At 50.4% G+C, this 18,202-nt stretch overlaps 1 protein-coding gene across 2 annotated transcripts; it reads left to right on the top strand.

The window, feature by feature from the left end:
• Positions 1–2,241: 2,241 nt before the first annotated feature.
• Il10ra (interleukin 10 receptor subunit alpha) lies at positions 2,242–17,321 on the top strand. 2 transcript variants are annotated; one of them, NM_057193.2, is given in 7 exon segments: positions 2,264–2,381; positions 4,178–4,298; positions 4,784–4,968; positions 5,770–5,936; positions 6,945–7,098; positions 11,156–11,274; positions 14,747–15,696. In NM_057193.2, coding segments are annotated over 7 exon segments (1,710 nt in total). In that variant the 5' UTR covers positions 2,264–2,314; the 3' UTR covers positions 15,644–15,696.
• The last annotated feature ends 881 nt before the right edge of the window (positions 17,322–18,202 follow it).

Below are 18,202 nucleotides of genomic sequence, written 5' to 3'. Positions count from 1 at the left end.
AGGAGTAGAGTGAAAGGAAGAGAGTGACTCCATCCAGACTTCAATTGTGTCCTAAGAAAACTATCTCCAGGCCAAGATGTCTCCCCAATCATGCCCATTGGCTTCCTGGGCTCACCACAGCATTATCATCCTCCCAGCCCTGAGCTGCCCTCCTCCACCTACCAAACACTTGCGTTCTCTCTCAACTCACTTGATACTGTGCTCTGCAAAAATTATTCCAAAGTGTAAAGGCACCGTTGCCAAAATATGAGGTCCAGGAGTTCAAGGACCCTACTGAGCCCTGGCCTACTGAGTGATGGAGGCCTCTGCCCTCTGCCATAGTGTCCCCATCTGCGAAACACCGACAACTGCACATGCCCCAGTGGATTTTGTTAAGGACTGGATGTGTGTGTGTTTGCAGATGAATCAGGGCCGGCCACAATAGCTGTCAGGAAAGCCCTTGGGTCTCTGTGGCTTAATACGAGGATCTAGTTTAAAGCATCAACTTCCCTTCAGAGTTCTCCAAGAAGTGATTCAGGGCACCCAGGTTTTTGCGTTCCCTGGAAGTCCTCTGCTGGGGCCCTCTGGATGGCTGCCAAACAGAGGCAGAGGCAGGGTCTGCATGTGCCGTCCTCTGCTGTAGCTTCGCATGAGTTTAAACCCCGTCATATTTCCCAGTCACACACGGGGAAACGGCCGTCCCATGTTTCTAGGAAAAGAAAAGGGATTTGCTTGTTCGGCACCTGGCTATGCCGTGTGAAGTGCTGTATGGAGTCCGAGATGCACCTTAAGAGGTCAAGCGAATGAAAGCCCTGTTGCTTATCATCCGGTCCAATGTGATACTCACTGTAGAACCCCCGAGTGGATTTGTCAGGTCCAAAGAACAAGCGTCTCAGCCCAAAACAGCGTGCATGTGGGCTTCTTCTAATTGGTTTCTTTCCGAAGATACGATAATTATGGGTTTACTTCAGCTTCTCCCCGGGTGCGATGCAGGAAGCAGCGGGTGTACTGGGAAGTCTACATTCAAAGTTGGTTCTGTCCTGAGCAAAGGACCAAATGATGTCAGTCACAGGGCTTTTCTTCCAATGGGATGCTCACCCCCTTTACAGACTTCCCCAAAACTGCTGTATCCCCATCATCTTCAACGTACCGATCCCCTCCCTGTCCATCCATCAACTCACCTCCTGCCAGCTCAGCTCTCAAGTCTCAGCTAACAGGCCACCTCCACCAGGAAGCCTTCCTGGCTCTCAACCCTATGTCCCCTTGTTAGTCTGTACTTTCCTTACCGGGGAACTGTTAAAATCTCTGCTCACTCTCTGTCTCTAACAAACAAGGTGGTTTCTAGAGGAAGGTTTGCCCAGTACTTTTTGCCCAGCATCAGCTTGTGACTGTAAATTCTGGTATTCTGATGAACAATCTTGACAGTCCTTTGAAACAGTCATGGAGCAAGGCTTTTAAAATTCTTATAACTCAACCAAAAACTAAAAGGAAGGCAACTGAGGAAGGAACACCACAGTGTCCTTTTTTTTTTTTTTTTTTTTTTTTTGAAGAGGCTGACAGGGACTAAGAGGTCACACCCGGGTACTTGCGTCATACCCGGGTACTCCCAAGCAGTGTATGTTCCTTACCAGTGGAAGGACAGGCAGTGCAAAACAGCAATTACAACCAAGTCTTTGCACATTAAAAAGCCTGAGCTTCCCAACTTAGCTGATGTGAGGCTGTGGTGTCGAGGGTATTCCCTGAGTGTGGTCCTCACTGATCGTGTGTGTGTGTGTGTGTGTGTGTGTGTGTGTGTGTGTGTCGTGGACTCACACCAAGCGCATGAAGTCAGGTAGGAGGCGGTTCCTTATTGTTGGCTTAACAGAGGTCCCTGCATGGAGGTCCCTAGGCAACACCAGGACTTTCACACGTGTTCTTGCACACCCGTGCTTTGTGCCTGGCACAGTCAGCCAATTCCATGCCTCATTGGATGCTACAGCACAGAGTGGGGTAGTGGGGAGAGTAGGGAAGGGAAAAGAGGAGGGGAAGAGGGAGAGAGGAGGGGAGGGAGAGGGGGAGGGGAGGGGGCAGGCTGTCCAGTTGGTGTTGAGAGTTGAGAGCCCAGCCACCTAACGCCTCAGTTGCACTTTCACCTTGAGACAAATGCCCTAGACCTAGCTAGACTTCGCCTGCTGAGGTTCCCAAGCTCTGCCGGCTGAGGGCGGAGAGTGTCGAGGCCCCGCCCTCACGTGGAAGTCTAGCTGGCCCGGCGAATCTAGCGGCAGTCTTCAATTCCCCGGACGCGGCCGGAGGCCTAAAGGCCGGCTCCAGTGGACGATGCCGCTGTGCGCCCAGGATGTTGCCGCGTTTACTCCCATTCCTCGTCTCGATCTCCAGCCTGAGCCTGGGCTTCCGCGCACACGGTAGGATCCCCAGCGCTCGCTCCATTGCTTTAATGTTCACATTCGCCAGAGAATCTGCTTGTATGGTCGGAGGTGCCTGCCTCCAGCTCCTTGGATCTGGCAAAACTGGGTCTCGGGCTCACCTGCTGTGAAAGTGGAGGAGGCTAAGATTAACTTTGGCTGTTTGGGAGTGGCCAGCGATGGACGGGTAAAGCCTAGTTTCCATCCTGTACCCTTGTTCCCCAAATCATCATCCATCCACCTCCGGACAAACCATAACTTTAACCCTCGCCTTTCTGCCGTTCTGGTTCTTCCATGGGTCTGATCGCACCCCTTCTTAGGCTCCTCTTCCTGAGCCCTACCATCTCACTTCCATCCCTCCCTTCTGCCCACCCTTCCTGACCACCCTGTTTGTTTTTAGCCCATGTTCATCCCCACTGTCAGCTGTCCCTCCCCGACTTTATCTACCCCCGCCCCCCAGCTCAGGTTAGGTTCCAGTAGCCCAGGAGAGAATGAAAAAGTGGGGAGTTGGAGGGACCAAGTGGCACAGAGGTACAGAGACCAGGGACCCAAAACACATTTTTACAGGATGCCAAAATTCGAAGTAAAACCAGCACAGTCTATCATGTGATCTACAGCAGCACTGGGGATGTGACCTACCAAACATCACAAACACAGGCTGAGGTTTTTCACTCCCTCTCAGAGTTTTGCAACTGAAACACAGCCTTGAGATTCGAAGACAGTACATGAAAGAGAGCCAGGGGGCAGGGACAAGTACTTTCTGAGAATGTCAGAGTCACTCAAAGAGCAACATGACTGGAGAGCTGACAGTTTGGAGAAGGGAAGTGATCGCAGAGCTGCCTTCAAGAGGAGACATCTTAAAGAGTCAAGGAGGCCGGAGAGGAACCAGAGCTATTGGCCTTGCAACATACTTAACCTGGCAGAATTCAAATAGGAATGTTTATTGTATTGTAAGGACAGAGGGTTCCAAGGGGGTCACTCGGGGTCACTAGGGGTCATACCGGTTAGTCAAGCTGCAAGTTCCAGGCCCCTTCAGTCTGCCTTTTAGATCTAAGAGAATGGGAGACTCCAGAAAGTTCCCTACTGAGCCTTCTACCTTCAAGACCTCTGTGAGGAGGCCAGGAGGCGGGGCAGCTGACAGTCATTCTGTCTCCACTTCTGGCTCACCTAGGCAACTGATCATATAGATCTCTGTATCTGAGCCCCGGCTTTCCCAGAAACTAGGGGATGGGGAAGGCCCTGAGCCTGGGCCCCAAGATGTCTGTGTAGAAAGGCAGGGTGATGTCAACCAGCAGGGTCTCTACATATCCAGAAGAGGTCAGGGGGCCGTGGCATTGGAGCAGGCTGGAGATGAGAGCTAAGTCCTGGAACGTTGTTGCTAGAACAGGGACAGAGCCAGAGAGGGGCTGGCTCATCTGAGAGCTCACTGCTCACATGCACCACTTCTGGCTATTATCGTGGAGCGTATCAGGCCCAACCGGCCCTTGTCAGTCCCTCATGAGGCTTCTGACCCCATACTACTCAGGACTCTAGCTTTGGCTTCAGACACTTTCTGGATAAGATCCCCACTGTACCCCTTACAGGCTCCACTGACCTTGGGCTGGTTCTCTGGGCTTCTAACTCTTCTTCAATAGGTTTGGCATGTGTCTAGAGCCCAGAGCTGCTGTGATCACTAAATGGAACATATGTAAAACACTCAGGCCCTCCCTCTCAAAGTACCCTTGGGGCTGTCACCACCCTCTTCCTAGTCCCTGGGTTGCCTCTGCTTTCTCTAGTGTTAGAATTCTTTCCCCTAGGGACAGAACTGCCGAGCCCTTCCTCCGTGTGGTTTGAAGCCAGATTTTTCCAGCACATCCTCCGCTGGATGTCTATCCCAAACCAGTCTGAGAGCACCTACTACGAAGTGGCCCTCAAGAAGTAAGGAAAGCGGCAAAGCGGGCAGAGGGGACCAGAAGGAGGCAGGGGAGGGGCTAGGTGGCTGCTTTACTATTGAAATGAGACCAAAGGGGACTCTGACACATACTTGCTTGAGCGTCATATGAGTTGAGCAGCGTGCTGGGATCCCTAAGGTGAGCAGCTATTGGCTGGTGGGGGGGGGGCTTCCTAGTATTCTGGGAAAGTATCCACAGACATAACTATAAGAAAGGAAACAGGGTCCCAGAGTGGGCTAACACATTCTTATGGAGGAATGAGCTACTTAAAGTCTCACCCAGGAGTTTTCTAGACCATGGATGTCAACAGGGACCTTGGCCAAGGAAGAGAGAGACTCTCGCTAGGGCCCTAAGGATTGTTCCTTTCCTGCTGTTACAGGAGCATTCTGCCTGGCCTTTTCCTTCCCTCTTTAAAGGAGAAAGGTTGGTGCACAAGCCGCTTCCCCAATGCCTGTTCTGGTATCTCCTCAGGTACGGAACCTCGGTCTGGAAAGACATCCACATCTGTAGCAAGGCTCAGACATTGTCCTGCGATCTCACAACGTCCACCCTAGATCTGTACCACAGCTCTGGCTACCGGGCCAGAGTCCGGGCAGTGGACAACAGTCAGTATTCCAACTGGACCATCACTGAAACTCGCTTCACAGTGGATGAAGGTGCTTTGCCTCTCCCGGGCTTAGAACACGGCCTTCTGGGACAATTTCAGCCAGGAACTCCAGCCTAGGGCTTATTCTGTCTGTTGTCACAGCTTTAATGTCACCAGGCTTCCTGGCCAGGGAACTGCCTCGTCAGATCTGTCTGAGATTTTAAGGGGAAGTGACCTTGTTTGTCCTCCATAAGAGAGGTCTTGGGGTGGGTGGGGTGTCTGTATCATGAGAGCCATAGGTATGAAATTGTTTAGGACAAGGCACTGCATCCTAAGTACGCAGGGTAGCAGGTAGAGACACAGTTCAGATGAGGCCTGTCCCCTCATAGGGAGACTCTCTCAGGTCATACCTTTGAGGCTAGAAGATGTACTGAAGAAAAAAAAAACAAGACAATTTCTGGGAGGTTCCAGGGTGATCAGTCTGGCCACAGTGGAATCCTTCTATCCACACTGGGTCTGCAGAGGGTCTGGGTACAAGATGGTCTCACACCGTAGGACTCAAAGCTAGAGGTGATATCTAGGAGGTGATTGTTTCCCAAAAGCCAGCTTGTATGCTCGTGCTCAGCTGCTTGCAGAAAGCACATGCTAGGGGCTAGCTTTAAAAATTGTATTTCAAGGGCCCTGGCTGAGCTATTGAGATCCCGTGGGTGCTAAAAGACCCATAAAACACATTCCCTAAGAAGTTCTCATGTGGGGTAGAGCCGAAAACCCGAGGCCTAGGTTTTAGAGGGGGAAAGGTTCTACCCTAAAGTCAGGCTCTGGGTACTGTCCTTAGTCCTCAGCCTCATGCCTTTACCTGTCTCTCACTTAGTGATTCTGACGGTGGATAGCGTGACGCTGAAAGTAAGCAACGGCTTCATCTACGGGACAATCCATCCCCCCAGGCCCAATTTAGTCCCTGTAGGTGACGAGTATGAACAGATCTTCACGCACCACCGTATTTACAGGGTTTGCATCCGGAAGTTCTCAGAACAAAAGGTATGACATCCCTCAAAGCCTTCAGGCCAGGGCCGCTTAGATTGGAATCACTTTCACGTCACACTGTGGAACTTGACACACACAGGAAAAAGAGGTGATGGGGAGACCAGGAGGGAACTGATAATCAAACGGTGCTCCCAGGGGAGAGTGAGAAGAGCATGCCTGTCATCATTAGCGATCAGCAGTATTAACAGTGCACAAGGCATGCCACAGCTACCCTTGAGTGTTTTCTTCCAGTTTGCAGAGAAGGAAAGGAAGCTTCAAGATGTGCTGGGGCCCAGCCCCTGCGGTCTGGAACCCATCTAATACCCTCGCCTTCCTTTTCTCTAGTTCTTTCTGTGAAGAGCCTCCACTTCTATAAAAGACTCCCTTTGCTCTATTAAAATAAAAGTGGAGGGCTGGGGAGATGGCTGAGCAGGTAGCCAGCTTTCTGTGCACCAGCAATGAGGATCTGAGTTCAAATCCTTGCAGCCCTCATAAAGCCAGACTTAGAAGCACACATTTATAATTCAGTGCTCCTACAGTAAGATAGAAGCTGGAGGCAAGAGACTCGGAGGAAGCTTTCAGATCAGATCTAGACTGGGGTATACGGTGACAAGCACCAAAGAGGCCTTGTCTTAAAGTGGGAGATGGAAGACTGGCATCTGGTTGTTCTCTGATGTCCACATTGCACTAACACACACAAACACACACATACCTGTGTGTGCACACACACCAGACATACATGCTCACACACAAAGGTTAGAGCAAAATTAGCTTGGTGGTTAGCGAGATGACAGTCTGTAGTGACGATCACAGGTTTGTTATCTTAGATGACTGATGACTTGGCAGAGGTGTCCATAAAGTGCCCCACTCACCCAGGGCTGGCTCACCTAGCAACAGCCTTGTCTATCACCCAAAAACCCTGGGTTCATTTTCAGCAGAAAACCACGACTAGGTCTCTCCCACTCTCAGCTTCTTCCTACTGTGCACAAAAAGGATCATTTATTACTCTTGTTTCCCTTTCAGAATATAACCAAGACAGTGGAGCAAGAAAACTTCACCCTCGAAGTCCCAAAAGGGATGAGAAAGTTTTGTGTCAAGGTGATGCCTCACGTGGAATCCCGAATTAACAAGGCAGAGTGGTCGGAGGAGCAGTGTTTACATGTCACGACGGAGCATTGTGAGTGGCCCAGGCTGCAGTCCAGGCAGAGGGTGTTCAAACCATCCAGAAAAATCCAAAAAGCCATGCTTAGGGTTGCTAGTGCCTGCACTGGGCCCAGAGCTTCTGCATAGAGCCATACACCGTCACACAAACCATGGGAGAAATTGTTCCATTCTGCTTAGAACTATCCTAAGTTTAATAATGATGATGATGATTTCTCTAGGAGACAAGGTAGTAAAATACTTTTCTTCCTTCCTTCCTTCCTTCCTTCCTTCCTTCCTTCCTTCCTTCCTTTCCTTTTCTTCCTTCCTTCCTTCCTTCCTTCCTTTCCTTTTCTTCCTTCCTTCCTTCCTTTCTTTCTTTTTCTTTCTTCCTTCTTTCCTTCCTTCCTTCCTTCCATCGGTCTGTCTGTCTTTTTATTTGAGACAGGGTTTGGTTTCTCTGTGTAACTCTAGCTGTTCTAGAACTCGATCTATAGACCAGGCTGGCCTCAAACTCAGAAATCTGCCTCCCTGTACCTCCCACGTGTTGGGATTAAAGTCGAGTGTCACCACCTGCCGAGAGGCTAGATTATAAAATCTTAATGCTTTATAGTTAGGCCAGTCACAGTGATGTCCCAGCATGCTTGTTTCTCTGTCTCATGTGCATATGCTCCTTCCAAACAGAGCCCTAGTGGCTCAACAGAGTCCTGGACAAACTTTTGTGTTAGCCAAAGAGTTTAAGGATGTCGTACGAATGGCGCGAGTCCCAACATAGTTCAGTGGAACTGAAGCAATTCAAAAGAACTCTAAAACAGAAAGCCAGTCACTACGCAGTGACCACTAACGATGACTCACAAATCCATACAGCAGTGTTTGAGGAGCTGAGTTCAAATCCCCAAAACCACTGCAAAAGTCTGGCATGGTGTGTGTTTCTGTAACGCCCCTCTAGGGGGCTAGAAACAGGAAGACTGTGGCTCACTGGCCAGCCGGGACAAATCGGTGAGCTCCTGGTTCAGTGAGAGATCTCGTCTCAAAACAGTGGAAAAGGAAGCATGGTGGTCCACGCCTTCATCCCAGCACTCGGGAGGCAGAAGCAGGTGATGGATCTCTGTGTGTTCCTGGACAGCCTGGTCTACAGAGTGAGTTCTAGGTCAGCCAATGTTACACAGTGAGACCCTGCTCCATCATGCACACACCACACACACACACACACACGAAATGTCAAAGGAAAGACACTAATGTTGACCTTTGGCATTCACAGGCCTCTCTCTCTCCCTCCCTCCCTCTCTCTCTCCCTCTCTCTCTCTCTCTCTCTCTCTCTCTCTCTCTCTCTCTCACACACACACACACACACACACACACACACGAATGCACAGACCACACAAACATGCAGCATCATAACACATCATACTACGCACAAGCAGCACATACATGCACAGCTCAAAGGACCCCTTAATCAATATGAAATCAAAAATCAAAAGTTCAGCAGCAAAGAAGAAATTCACCAAGGGTCAAAAGTTTCTTAAGAATCTAAACCGTGGTCCAAATATTCATTTCTCTGCCTCACCATAGAGAGGTAAAAACACAGATGATCATGGCTGAGGAGGAGTGAGGCAATTTTTAAAGAGTCCCCAGAATAGTATAATTATAGCAACTCTAAGGGGTTATTTGATCTTTCCTTTCTGTCCATCAAAACTTGCTGAGAGTGGCTGGTGTTCAGACTGTGCCTTTTCCCTCAGCAGAAGCAGCTGGGCTTCTGGGAGACCACCCCCGCACTCCTCTATCAGAATTATTACCAGAGCTGTGAGTTAGAGCCTGGCCCCTGACAGGACCCCGACAAGACAGATCAGCCCCTCATCCTCGGTAGTTTATTCAAAGACTCAGAGTAAAACACAGAAAGATGGAATGTCTTCAAAGAGGCCACATTGAGAAGAGCTGATGACCCTGAAAGCCCATTCTCTAGGGTACTAAGGGTGTTCACATTAACACAGGTTTAGGTTTAAATGGAGTCCCCAGGTATGCAGAACCAAGCAGGCCGGGTCAGGGTGTGTGATTCCACCCTGCATCACTATATGAGCCTCAGGCTTTCACGTTCGTCTGTCCTTAGAACAGTGAGAAATCTCCAGGAGACAAGTTCATCCTGGCTGGCTCCAGGCTTCAGCCTGGGATTCCTCAGGGAAGCCTGTCGTTTCTAGAGTCAGGTAGCTAACAGGAAAGATGTTCAAGTGTCTGCTCAGAATAGCTTCATTCCTGTCAGGAGAATATGCAGGGGTCACCTGAGCACAGCTGGGGACCTCCCCAGCCCAAATGTACTAGTTCCTGTTTGGTCTTGTTTGGAGCTGTTCCTCTCAGGGCCAGTCTGGGAAGGGCTCCTCCCTGCCTGGGTATCCCAGAAGTAGCAGTGCTGAGATGGCTCTTTGACAAAGCTGCCAGAGGCAGCAAAACCTGCTCCAGGTCATCAGCCAGAGGCCCCAGGGCCCTTTGCCAGGAAGGGGAATCAGGTGTAGAAATTGGGTCTCACCCTTGAGAGACTTTCTGCTGACTGCCCGGAGGAATCCATAACTAGCAACACGAGACAGCTAATTTAAGTGATCACATTGTATCCAGTGTGCGCCCTGGGAGTGCCCCATCCAGAAAACACGAAAACGACTCTTCATGGACTTGGTTCATAATAAGTTTCAATGCAGCTCATTGTCATAAAAGTCCCACAGAGAAGTTGCCCGGTGTATGTCAGCAGCTGCTACTAGGGCTGCTTGCATTTCTATCACCCCCTGCCTTTTAAAACAAAAAACAAAAAACTTTTACCTGCATTTATTTTATGCTGAATTTGTTCCCGTGCCATGAGTTTTTGTTTCTAAAGTTTCTTCTGGGATCTTTTTCTTGCATGCAGCCTCCTCTTCTGGCTTTGGAACAATCTGTTCCTTCCCAGTGAGGACCATCTCAATGGGGCAGGGGGAGCTCATGGATGGGTTAATCCGGCCGTGAGCTCTGCAGGTTCATCTGAGCATCTTAGGTGCGTGTTCACCTGGATGTGTTCGGTGACAGAATCTCCGTCTAAACCCTTCAGTCCAGCATCACTCTGCATTTTTAAGCATGTGCAGCAGAAATTTAGCACTCCATTTTGGCCACCGTCCCTGTGTCCAGCCACAGTGTTTGGCCTGGGCGCACTGACTCCACCATTGTACCTCAGGAATGGCATGCATTAATTCTTTAAAGTGACATCCTTCAGATGCTTGGTGGCTTTGTGGATATGCATACCCTTGATGGCCTGGGCAGTTTCCTGGAGTTTCTTAAAGTGAACAGGAAGGATTGAACCTCTTGATTTACATGATTTTGTGGGGTTCTCTGGGTCAAGAGAGTAGCAAACCATCTTCACAGGTCACCTCTGGCCACTTACAGAAGGAGGGTCCATCATCCTTATAGTCAAAGGTTTGTTTGAATCTCAGCTTTACTGCTTACTGACATGTGACCTTGGACAAGTGACTTAATCCCTCTGGGCTTCAGAGTCTCAATACGTAAAATGAGGTGATGCTGGCATTGGCCTCCTAAGACTGTTGCTAGGGTCAGGTGATACAGGCACGATGTTTGGCCGCTATCCTACAAGGCGGCTCTGTAACTGTCCCATTGTATACATGGACAGTGGGACTCAGAGGGATTCTTTATTTTGTCCACAGTCCCAGAGCTAGTAAAAAAGTAAAGCTGGGATCTCAGTCTGCACTCTTGTCTACTATATTATCCTGCCTCCGTGTTCATTGGCCATCGTGTGTAGTTGGTAGAACCAGTGTGTTACTGAGGGAACTGGTGAAGGCTGACATTTCTTTTTTTTCTTTTTTCTTTTTTCTTTTTTTTTTTTTTTCGGAGCTGGGGACCGAACCCAGGGCCTTGCACTTGCTAGGCAAGCGCTCTACCACTGAGCTAAATCCCCAACCCCGAAGGCTGACATTTCTAGGAACCGAGATATCCCTAGGGCTGTGACTTGCCCATTGCCTGTGGGAATGATCTGGGGCTGTTCACTGAGTGCATTCTGAGCATGGGCAAAGGATCTCTGGGGACTGTACGCTATGTACCAAAAACACATCTTTTTGTGTCTGCAGATTTCACCGTGACCAACCTCAGCATTTTCTTCTTATCCATCCTGATACTCTGTGGAGCCCTGGTCTGCCTGGTTCTCCTGTGGTACATCCGGCACCCGGGGAAGTTACCTGCAGTCCTGGTGAGTGCTCTGTCCTTCCCAGCACCCTCATCCAGCAATATGGGGAGGGCAGGCAAACATTAAAACCAGCCTGAAGAATAGTGCCTCTAGGTAGCACAGAGACAGAGTGCACGTGCACACACGGGTGCACATGCAGGTGTGCATGCAGGTGCACATGCACTAAGTAATCGCAGTCATCTTCACAATGGCCTGTGGACAGCCTCTGTGTATCATGAATTGGTTCTGGCCATTTGTCCTCAATTCACAAGTGAGGACAGAGAGGTTGCTTCCACTCACAGGGTCACACAGTCGGGAGGAGTAGTGGGGGAGGTTTGGCAGCATCCTATCCTGGTGCTGCTGAGGGAAGAAACTCTGAAAGACAGAAGAGCTGGAGTGGTCACAGAGGGGAGGGAACAGAGTGAGGAGCTGACCTAGAGGGGAAAGGCCAGGACCTCTGTCCTCTCAGATGGAGGCATTGTGTGGCAAGGCAGCCTCTTGAAGCCATCCTACAAGAACAAAGTAGCAGTCCCCAGACCTCTGCTTGTCCCTGACCTGGTCTCAGGCTGTGTCAGAGGTGGATGGCCACAGACCCTGGACCCTGGGTAATGTCAGATATTAATGTATAATAGATGGTTACAGGATACACACACACACACACACACACACACACACACACACACACACACACACAGGCCTAATCAGGGCCTTTGCATAGACTAGAGTCTGTCCTCACCTAACCTTTAAAGCTCTCCAGGGTTTAATAGTTCTTCCTTGTATCTCGCTGAAGTCAGTCCTCGTCATCTTTCTTTGTGCTCCTGGGAGATTCAGTTCCCCACACATGTCCCTTGATCTGTTGTTCCACAGGCACTGTAGCTCATGCTCTGTGCAGGGCCTGGAGTACAAACGCTGGTAGCTTGGGGATGAATGAACCACACTATTGAACCTGGCCCTGTGGAGACCAGGATCCAGGAAGCGAGGGAGGGTAGCCTGGAGCCTCTCTGAGTGAACGAGTGAATGAGTGAATGAGTTAAGCAGCATTTGAGCCTGCTACAGAACATCGTCCCTGGTTGTAAGTGCTGTCGGGCAGGAAACAGAGTCATGTAGCCTCGACGGGTCTCCAGGGCCTGATGCCAGCCAGTGCTAGCCAGGTGTCCAAGGTTAGCTTTAAAGCCATGAGTCAGGCAGAGATCAGAGATTACCAAATGTCCAGAAAAGACAGGTAGCGCTTGCTGGTTCCTTGTGGACCTGTGAGTCACAGCGTTGCTCCTCGTTTGGAGTTTGACTCCTCAGATTTAAACAGCTCAGATTCCATTATCAGATGCTGCTGATAGCCAATGTGAGAGAGTGAGCCGTGGCACAGGCCTTAATTAACTCTCAGCTATGTGCTGACTTGAGCTGACCATCCAATGGGTCATCAATGTCAGTTTTATTAAGCAAACTGGGAACCTGAAGTCCTGATGGCCGTGTATAATTCCAGGTTTGTCCTTCGTCGCTAGTGACTTGAGGCACATCGTTTAGCCTCTCTGAGCTTTGGATTCCTCCTGTAGGACATAGGGGTAATGGTATGCCTGTAGAATTACCAGGGAGGACAATTCAGCTCGGTGCATATTGAGCATCTTCTATGTAACTTGAATGATCCAAGCACAGTACAAGCTTCACCATGAGAGAGCACACGCTAATTCTATCTATGGATGAGAACTTAAAGCACAGAAAAGACAAGAATATTGGCTCAGCAGCAAGCTACTAACAGATACATCGTTCATCACCAATCATTGTGGTGGTAATGGGGGTCACAGCCAGGAGGAATTGCATGAGGCATTAAGTGCTGAGGAAATGAAGGCAGGGGTGCAGCATGATCAGTCAGTCAGTCAGTCAGTCTCTCAGTCAGCCTGTCAGTTAACAAGCCCAAGTCCCTATACATTCAGATTCAGCTTAGGCTCTTAGAGTAATGAATAAGACTGGACAGTTACTGCCTTTAGAATTCATATTATAGTGTCTTGCAATGAAACACCATGACGAAAAAGCAAGTTAGGAGGAAAGGTTCTATTCAGCTTATACTCCCATATCACTGTTCATCACCGAAGGAAGTCAGGACAGTACTCACACAGGGCAGGGACCTGGAGGCAGGGCCTGATGCAGAGGCCATGGAGGGATGCTACTTTACTGGCTTGCTTTCCCTGGCTTGCTCACCCTGCCTTCTTATAGAACCCAGGACCTTCAGGCCTGAGGTGGCACCACCCACCATGGACTGGGCCTTCTCCCCATCGATCACTAATGAGGAAAATGCCTTACAGCTGGATCTCCTCAATTAAAGTTCCCTACTTTCAAATAGATGTAGTTTGTGTGTCAAGCAGACCTAAGACAGCCAGCACACACAAGTGCTAAGTTTAGGAAGAAGTAAGGAAGGAGACACAGAGACAGTGGCCACAGGGATGGTTCGGTCTGGTCTTGCAAAGTCTCTCTGAGGAGGTGGCATCTGAGCTGAGCAAGGAGGAGGGGACAGCCACATGGAGTGCTAAGAGTGTTCCAAGCAGAGGGGTCGGCATGTGCAAAGGTCCTGGGACAGGGCTGCTGTCGCTGAGTTCAGGACAGGAAGGACACTAGGGCAGAGGAACGAAGTGCAAAGGGTTAAATGGCAACTAGGGAGAGCGAGCCCTGCCCTCCGCTGGCTAGAAAACACAGAGGAGGGCAGAACAGGGAGATGGATGGGGTGAGAATGCACTGTGGCCCATGGATGTGTGTCCCGTTGTTACTCTACTCAGCGTGGTTCACATGAGCTGCACACACACACACACACACACACACACACACACACACACACATACACACACACACTAGTTTGCACACACTCCTGCATGGGCCTCTTCCAGCTCCACAAAGAGCTTCACAAGTGCAACCTCTGAGTGTATTCTCCAGTCACAGCAAGACCCTGTGAAATCTGGCCCTGGGAACACCAGCTTCCTATGTATCTGCCCCAGGGCCAAACTATGAAGTCCCCTTGGAGAAAACTGTAAAATTTTAATGCCAGTACAAACCAGAGAGCTCAATGCAGGCTGCCCAGGCTCGGCACCCTCCTCCCGCAGGCGGTCACACCTCTCTTGCTGTATTCGTTGATTTTCTCACTGCTGTGACAAAATGCCCAGCAGAGGCAACTCAAGGAGGAGTTTACTTTGGCTCATGGCTTGAGGGAGCAGTCCACCGTGGGAGGGAAGGTACCACAGCAGGAGCATGTGGGCTGTAGCTAGTCACCTCCCACCCACAGTCAGGAGGCAGAGAGAGAGGTGAACGCTGGTGCTCAGCCCATTTTCTCATCTTTAGGCATCCCAGGCCTCTGGCCCATGGGATAGCATCACGTTCATGTTAAGTCTTCCCAGCTCAGCTTAACCTTCCTCCAAACAGCCCTATGGACATACTCTATGGAATCACATGGTGGTTCTCAATACCATCAAACTGACCGTGGCAATCATCACACTCACTCTGCCTCTCCTCTCAGGTCTTCGAGAAGCCTCCCGACTTTCTGCTGGCCAACCCTCGCTGCCCAGAGACTCTCGATGACATTCACATCCTGGACCTGGAGGCCTTCCCAAAGGTGTCACCCGAGCTGAAAGACTCAGACCTGCATGGCAGCACCGACAGTGGCTTTGGCAGTGGCAAACCATCACTTCAGACGGAAGAATCCCAATTCTTCCTCCTTGACTCCCACGCCCAGATACAGGAGACTCTGGGAAAGGAAGGGTCTTCAGAGCTACAGGACACCTGTGGGGACAACACGGACAGTGGGATCTGCTTGCAGGAGTCCAGCTTACACTCTAGCATGGGTCCTCCCTGGAAGCAGCAGTTCGGATATACCCACCAGGACCAGGATGACAGTGACCTAGTCCAGAACTCTCCAGGGCATCCTAAGCACACACAGGATGGCTCCGCCTTGGGCCATGGTTGTCTCCTAGAGCCTGAAGTCCCTGAGGAGAAAGACCAAGTCATGGTAACGTTCCAGGGCTACCAGAAGCAGACCAGATGGAAGGAGGAAGCAGCAGAACCTTTGGACGGAGAGATTCCCTTGGCAGAAGCCTTTGATCCTGAACTCGGGGTGCGCCTGCAGGGTGATTCAGCTTGGCCTCCTGTGGCTCTAGCCACGGGTTATTTGAAACAGGAGTCTCAAGGGATGGCCTCTGCTCCACCGGGGACACCAAGTAGACAGTGGAATCAACTGGCTGAGGAATGCTCACTCCTGGGTGTGGTTAGCTGTGAAGACCTAAGCATAGAGAGTTTGGGTTTTGCCCATGAACTTGTCCCTCTGGACTGTGGGGCAGCCTCTAGTGGCCTCCTGGATAGCCTTGGCACTAATCTGGTCACCCTGCCATTGATCTCCAGCCTGCAGATAGAAGAGTGACAGGGGATAAGGTTTCTTTGTATTTTGGCCATGCCTGCTCCCCTCCCTATACCTGGGAGGCTCAGGAGTCAAAGAAATATGTGGTGGGTCCTTTTCTTCAGACCCGCTGTGGCTGGCTAGCCAGGCTCCACAGGGCAGGAAAAGGCCTTCCTGCTGTGCAAGTGTCCGGTACATGAGAGGTTGTGGCTAGTCTGCTGTAGACACCAGCAGAGCTGAGAAGGGTTGGCAGAGACCTCCTCAAGCCTAAGGGCTGGGTCCTGCACTTGAAGGACCAGTGTTTGGGTGGAACCCTGCGGCTTTCTGGATGTGGTAAGTCTGCAGGTCTGAAGTCAGATGAGCATGGATGAACTGCAGAGGTGTTGAAGTGGCAAGCAGAGTAAAGGGGGGCTCAAGAGATAAGGGGCAGGGTAGGAGCCAGGTTTAATTTTGTCATGTAGAGAGATGCTCCCCGGCTAGGACGAGTTACTTGTCACTGGGAGATCTCGGGGTATACACCACCCTGAATGATCAGCCAGTCAATGAAGAACTGTGTGGGGGGAAGGACTGAGACCCAGAATTTCTGTTCCTCTTGTGAGGCGTCTCTGCTAGCCATCTGCAGACATCTTCATCGTTTTTAATATGGCTGTGTCCCCTGAGTTACCCGCAGTGTGGCCAAGCCATTACTTGATACTCACTCTTGTGATGTCAGGCCAGACAAAATGATGGTTGTCTGTTAGCACACTACCCTTTAGGTGGCCTTTGGGCTTGGGAACTGACCCAAGCTTAGGACTTATGTCTGCTTTTGCTGCTAATTTCTAACTACAGACCCAGAGAACAGGGTGCTGGGCACACCTTTCTGTTCAGCTGTGTGACCTCGGGCTAGCAGCTTCCTCAGGGGACTAAAATAAGGACTAGATCATTCAGAAGTCCCTCACGCTGAATGTTAACCATGTTGGCCTTGGGGTGATATTTTAGGTCTGCCAACCTCTGGGCTGAAAGGAAGTAGACTACGGAAACCATCTGCCCATGGGCAGCTTCTTCCTCTTGCCAGTGTTTCAGAAACCTTCTGGGAGCCTAGGGCCTCGTGCCAAGATAGCTGCTATTCACTGAGGTCCAGGGCTGGTCCCTGACTCACTGTACTGCATTTTAGACCTGTCTTCAAACAGAAGCAGTTTGCAGTCACCAAGCAAGGATGCTGAGAGAAACAACAGGGCCGCTGATCCCCGAGCCCAGAGTTTCTCTGAAACTTTCCAGATATAGACTGTATGACACGGTGAAGCCAGCCGTGAACTTTGGCATCCTGTCAAGATGCTCATGATGCTAGTCTGGTTCCAGAGCTCCTTCTGGAACTGGGAGAGCGCTCTGAGATCCCCTCAGAACCTTTATTTATTTATTTGCTCATTTATTTATTGAGGAGGCAGCGTGGCACAGGCACAGGGCTCTGGGTCTCTCAGGAGGTCTAGTTTTGCTTGCACCGTTTCTAGCTGTGTGACCTTGGGCAAGTCACGTTTCCTTGTGCAGCCTCCGTTTTCCCCATCTGTATGTAAAACTTGAAAATTGAAATATACCCGACGTGCCCAATCCCTTGGAGTGTTGAGTCCCACTGAGGAAGTGGACACGAACTTGTCTCAAATGGAACGAGTGGTGTGTGTGTGTGTGTGTGTATTCATCCCAATAAAAAGTCAGGTGTCTTGTGGAAGCGATCGGATTTCTCACGATAGCTGGGAGTAATGGCTGATGGGTATGAACAGGGGCCGAGGACTTGGGCCCCAGATTCGGCTTCAAACATGAATTGTGACTTTGGGGAAGGCACATATCCTTGCACAGTTTCTGATTCCCCTGCGGTGACGTGGAATGACAGTTGCCATGGCAATGTCCTGAGGTTGAAATGAAATCCTGGATAAAGAGCTAAGTGTGCTGCCCTGCATCTGGCGTTCGAGGTATAAACAGCTGCCAAGGGCTGTTAGAGCTGGGACGGGAAATGGGCGTTCTCCTAGAAACAGGTAAAAGTGAGAGACTGGGGTGTTCTTTCAGAAGACAATAGAAAGTGAGGCCCAGTATTTGGGGTGTTAGTTTTGACAGTGGAACTTGCAAGGCCCTCCCAGGAAGTAAGTGAACCAGACCTGTGGACCCTGTCCCTGCTCAGCTCACCCTGAAGACCTGTCTGGGTCCTTCCCATAGACTGGAAGTCTCCTGGGTTCTGTTTGAAAGGCATCTTACGCAATGATCAATGTATCAGTTGGTTCATCCCCCTGAACTCGGCCATGTGGGTGCAGCAAACCTAGGGCTGGGCCTGGGTGTGGGCCTGAGTCCCAGGTGTCTGTGTGTTTGATGAGATGATCAAGATATCTTGTCTCTCCCTGCCTCTGCCCTATCTACCACATGTTTTCCCTGTTCACTCTGAAAGGCTGTTTGGGAAAGACCCTGGTCTCCCAAAACCCACCCCATACCACACATGTGCATTCTACATGAACAAATATCCACTCGGGGGACCTCCTGGCTGGCGCAGAAAAGAGAAGTGTGGTGACCATTCTTTCCTGGAAATGGTGTCAGGGGTGGCTTCTTCTCCATGGAAAAAGT

The sequence above is a fragment of the Rattus norvegicus genome, chromosome 8 (genome assembly GCF_021556685.1).
Source record: "Rattus norvegicus strain SHRSP/BbbUtx chromosome 8, alternate assembly SHRSP_T2T, whole genome shotgun sequence".
Taxonomy (NCBI): Eukaryota; Metazoa; Chordata; class Mammalia; order Rodentia; family Muridae; genus Rattus; species Rattus norvegicus.
This window is presented reverse-complemented; position numbering and strand designations above follow the sequence as displayed.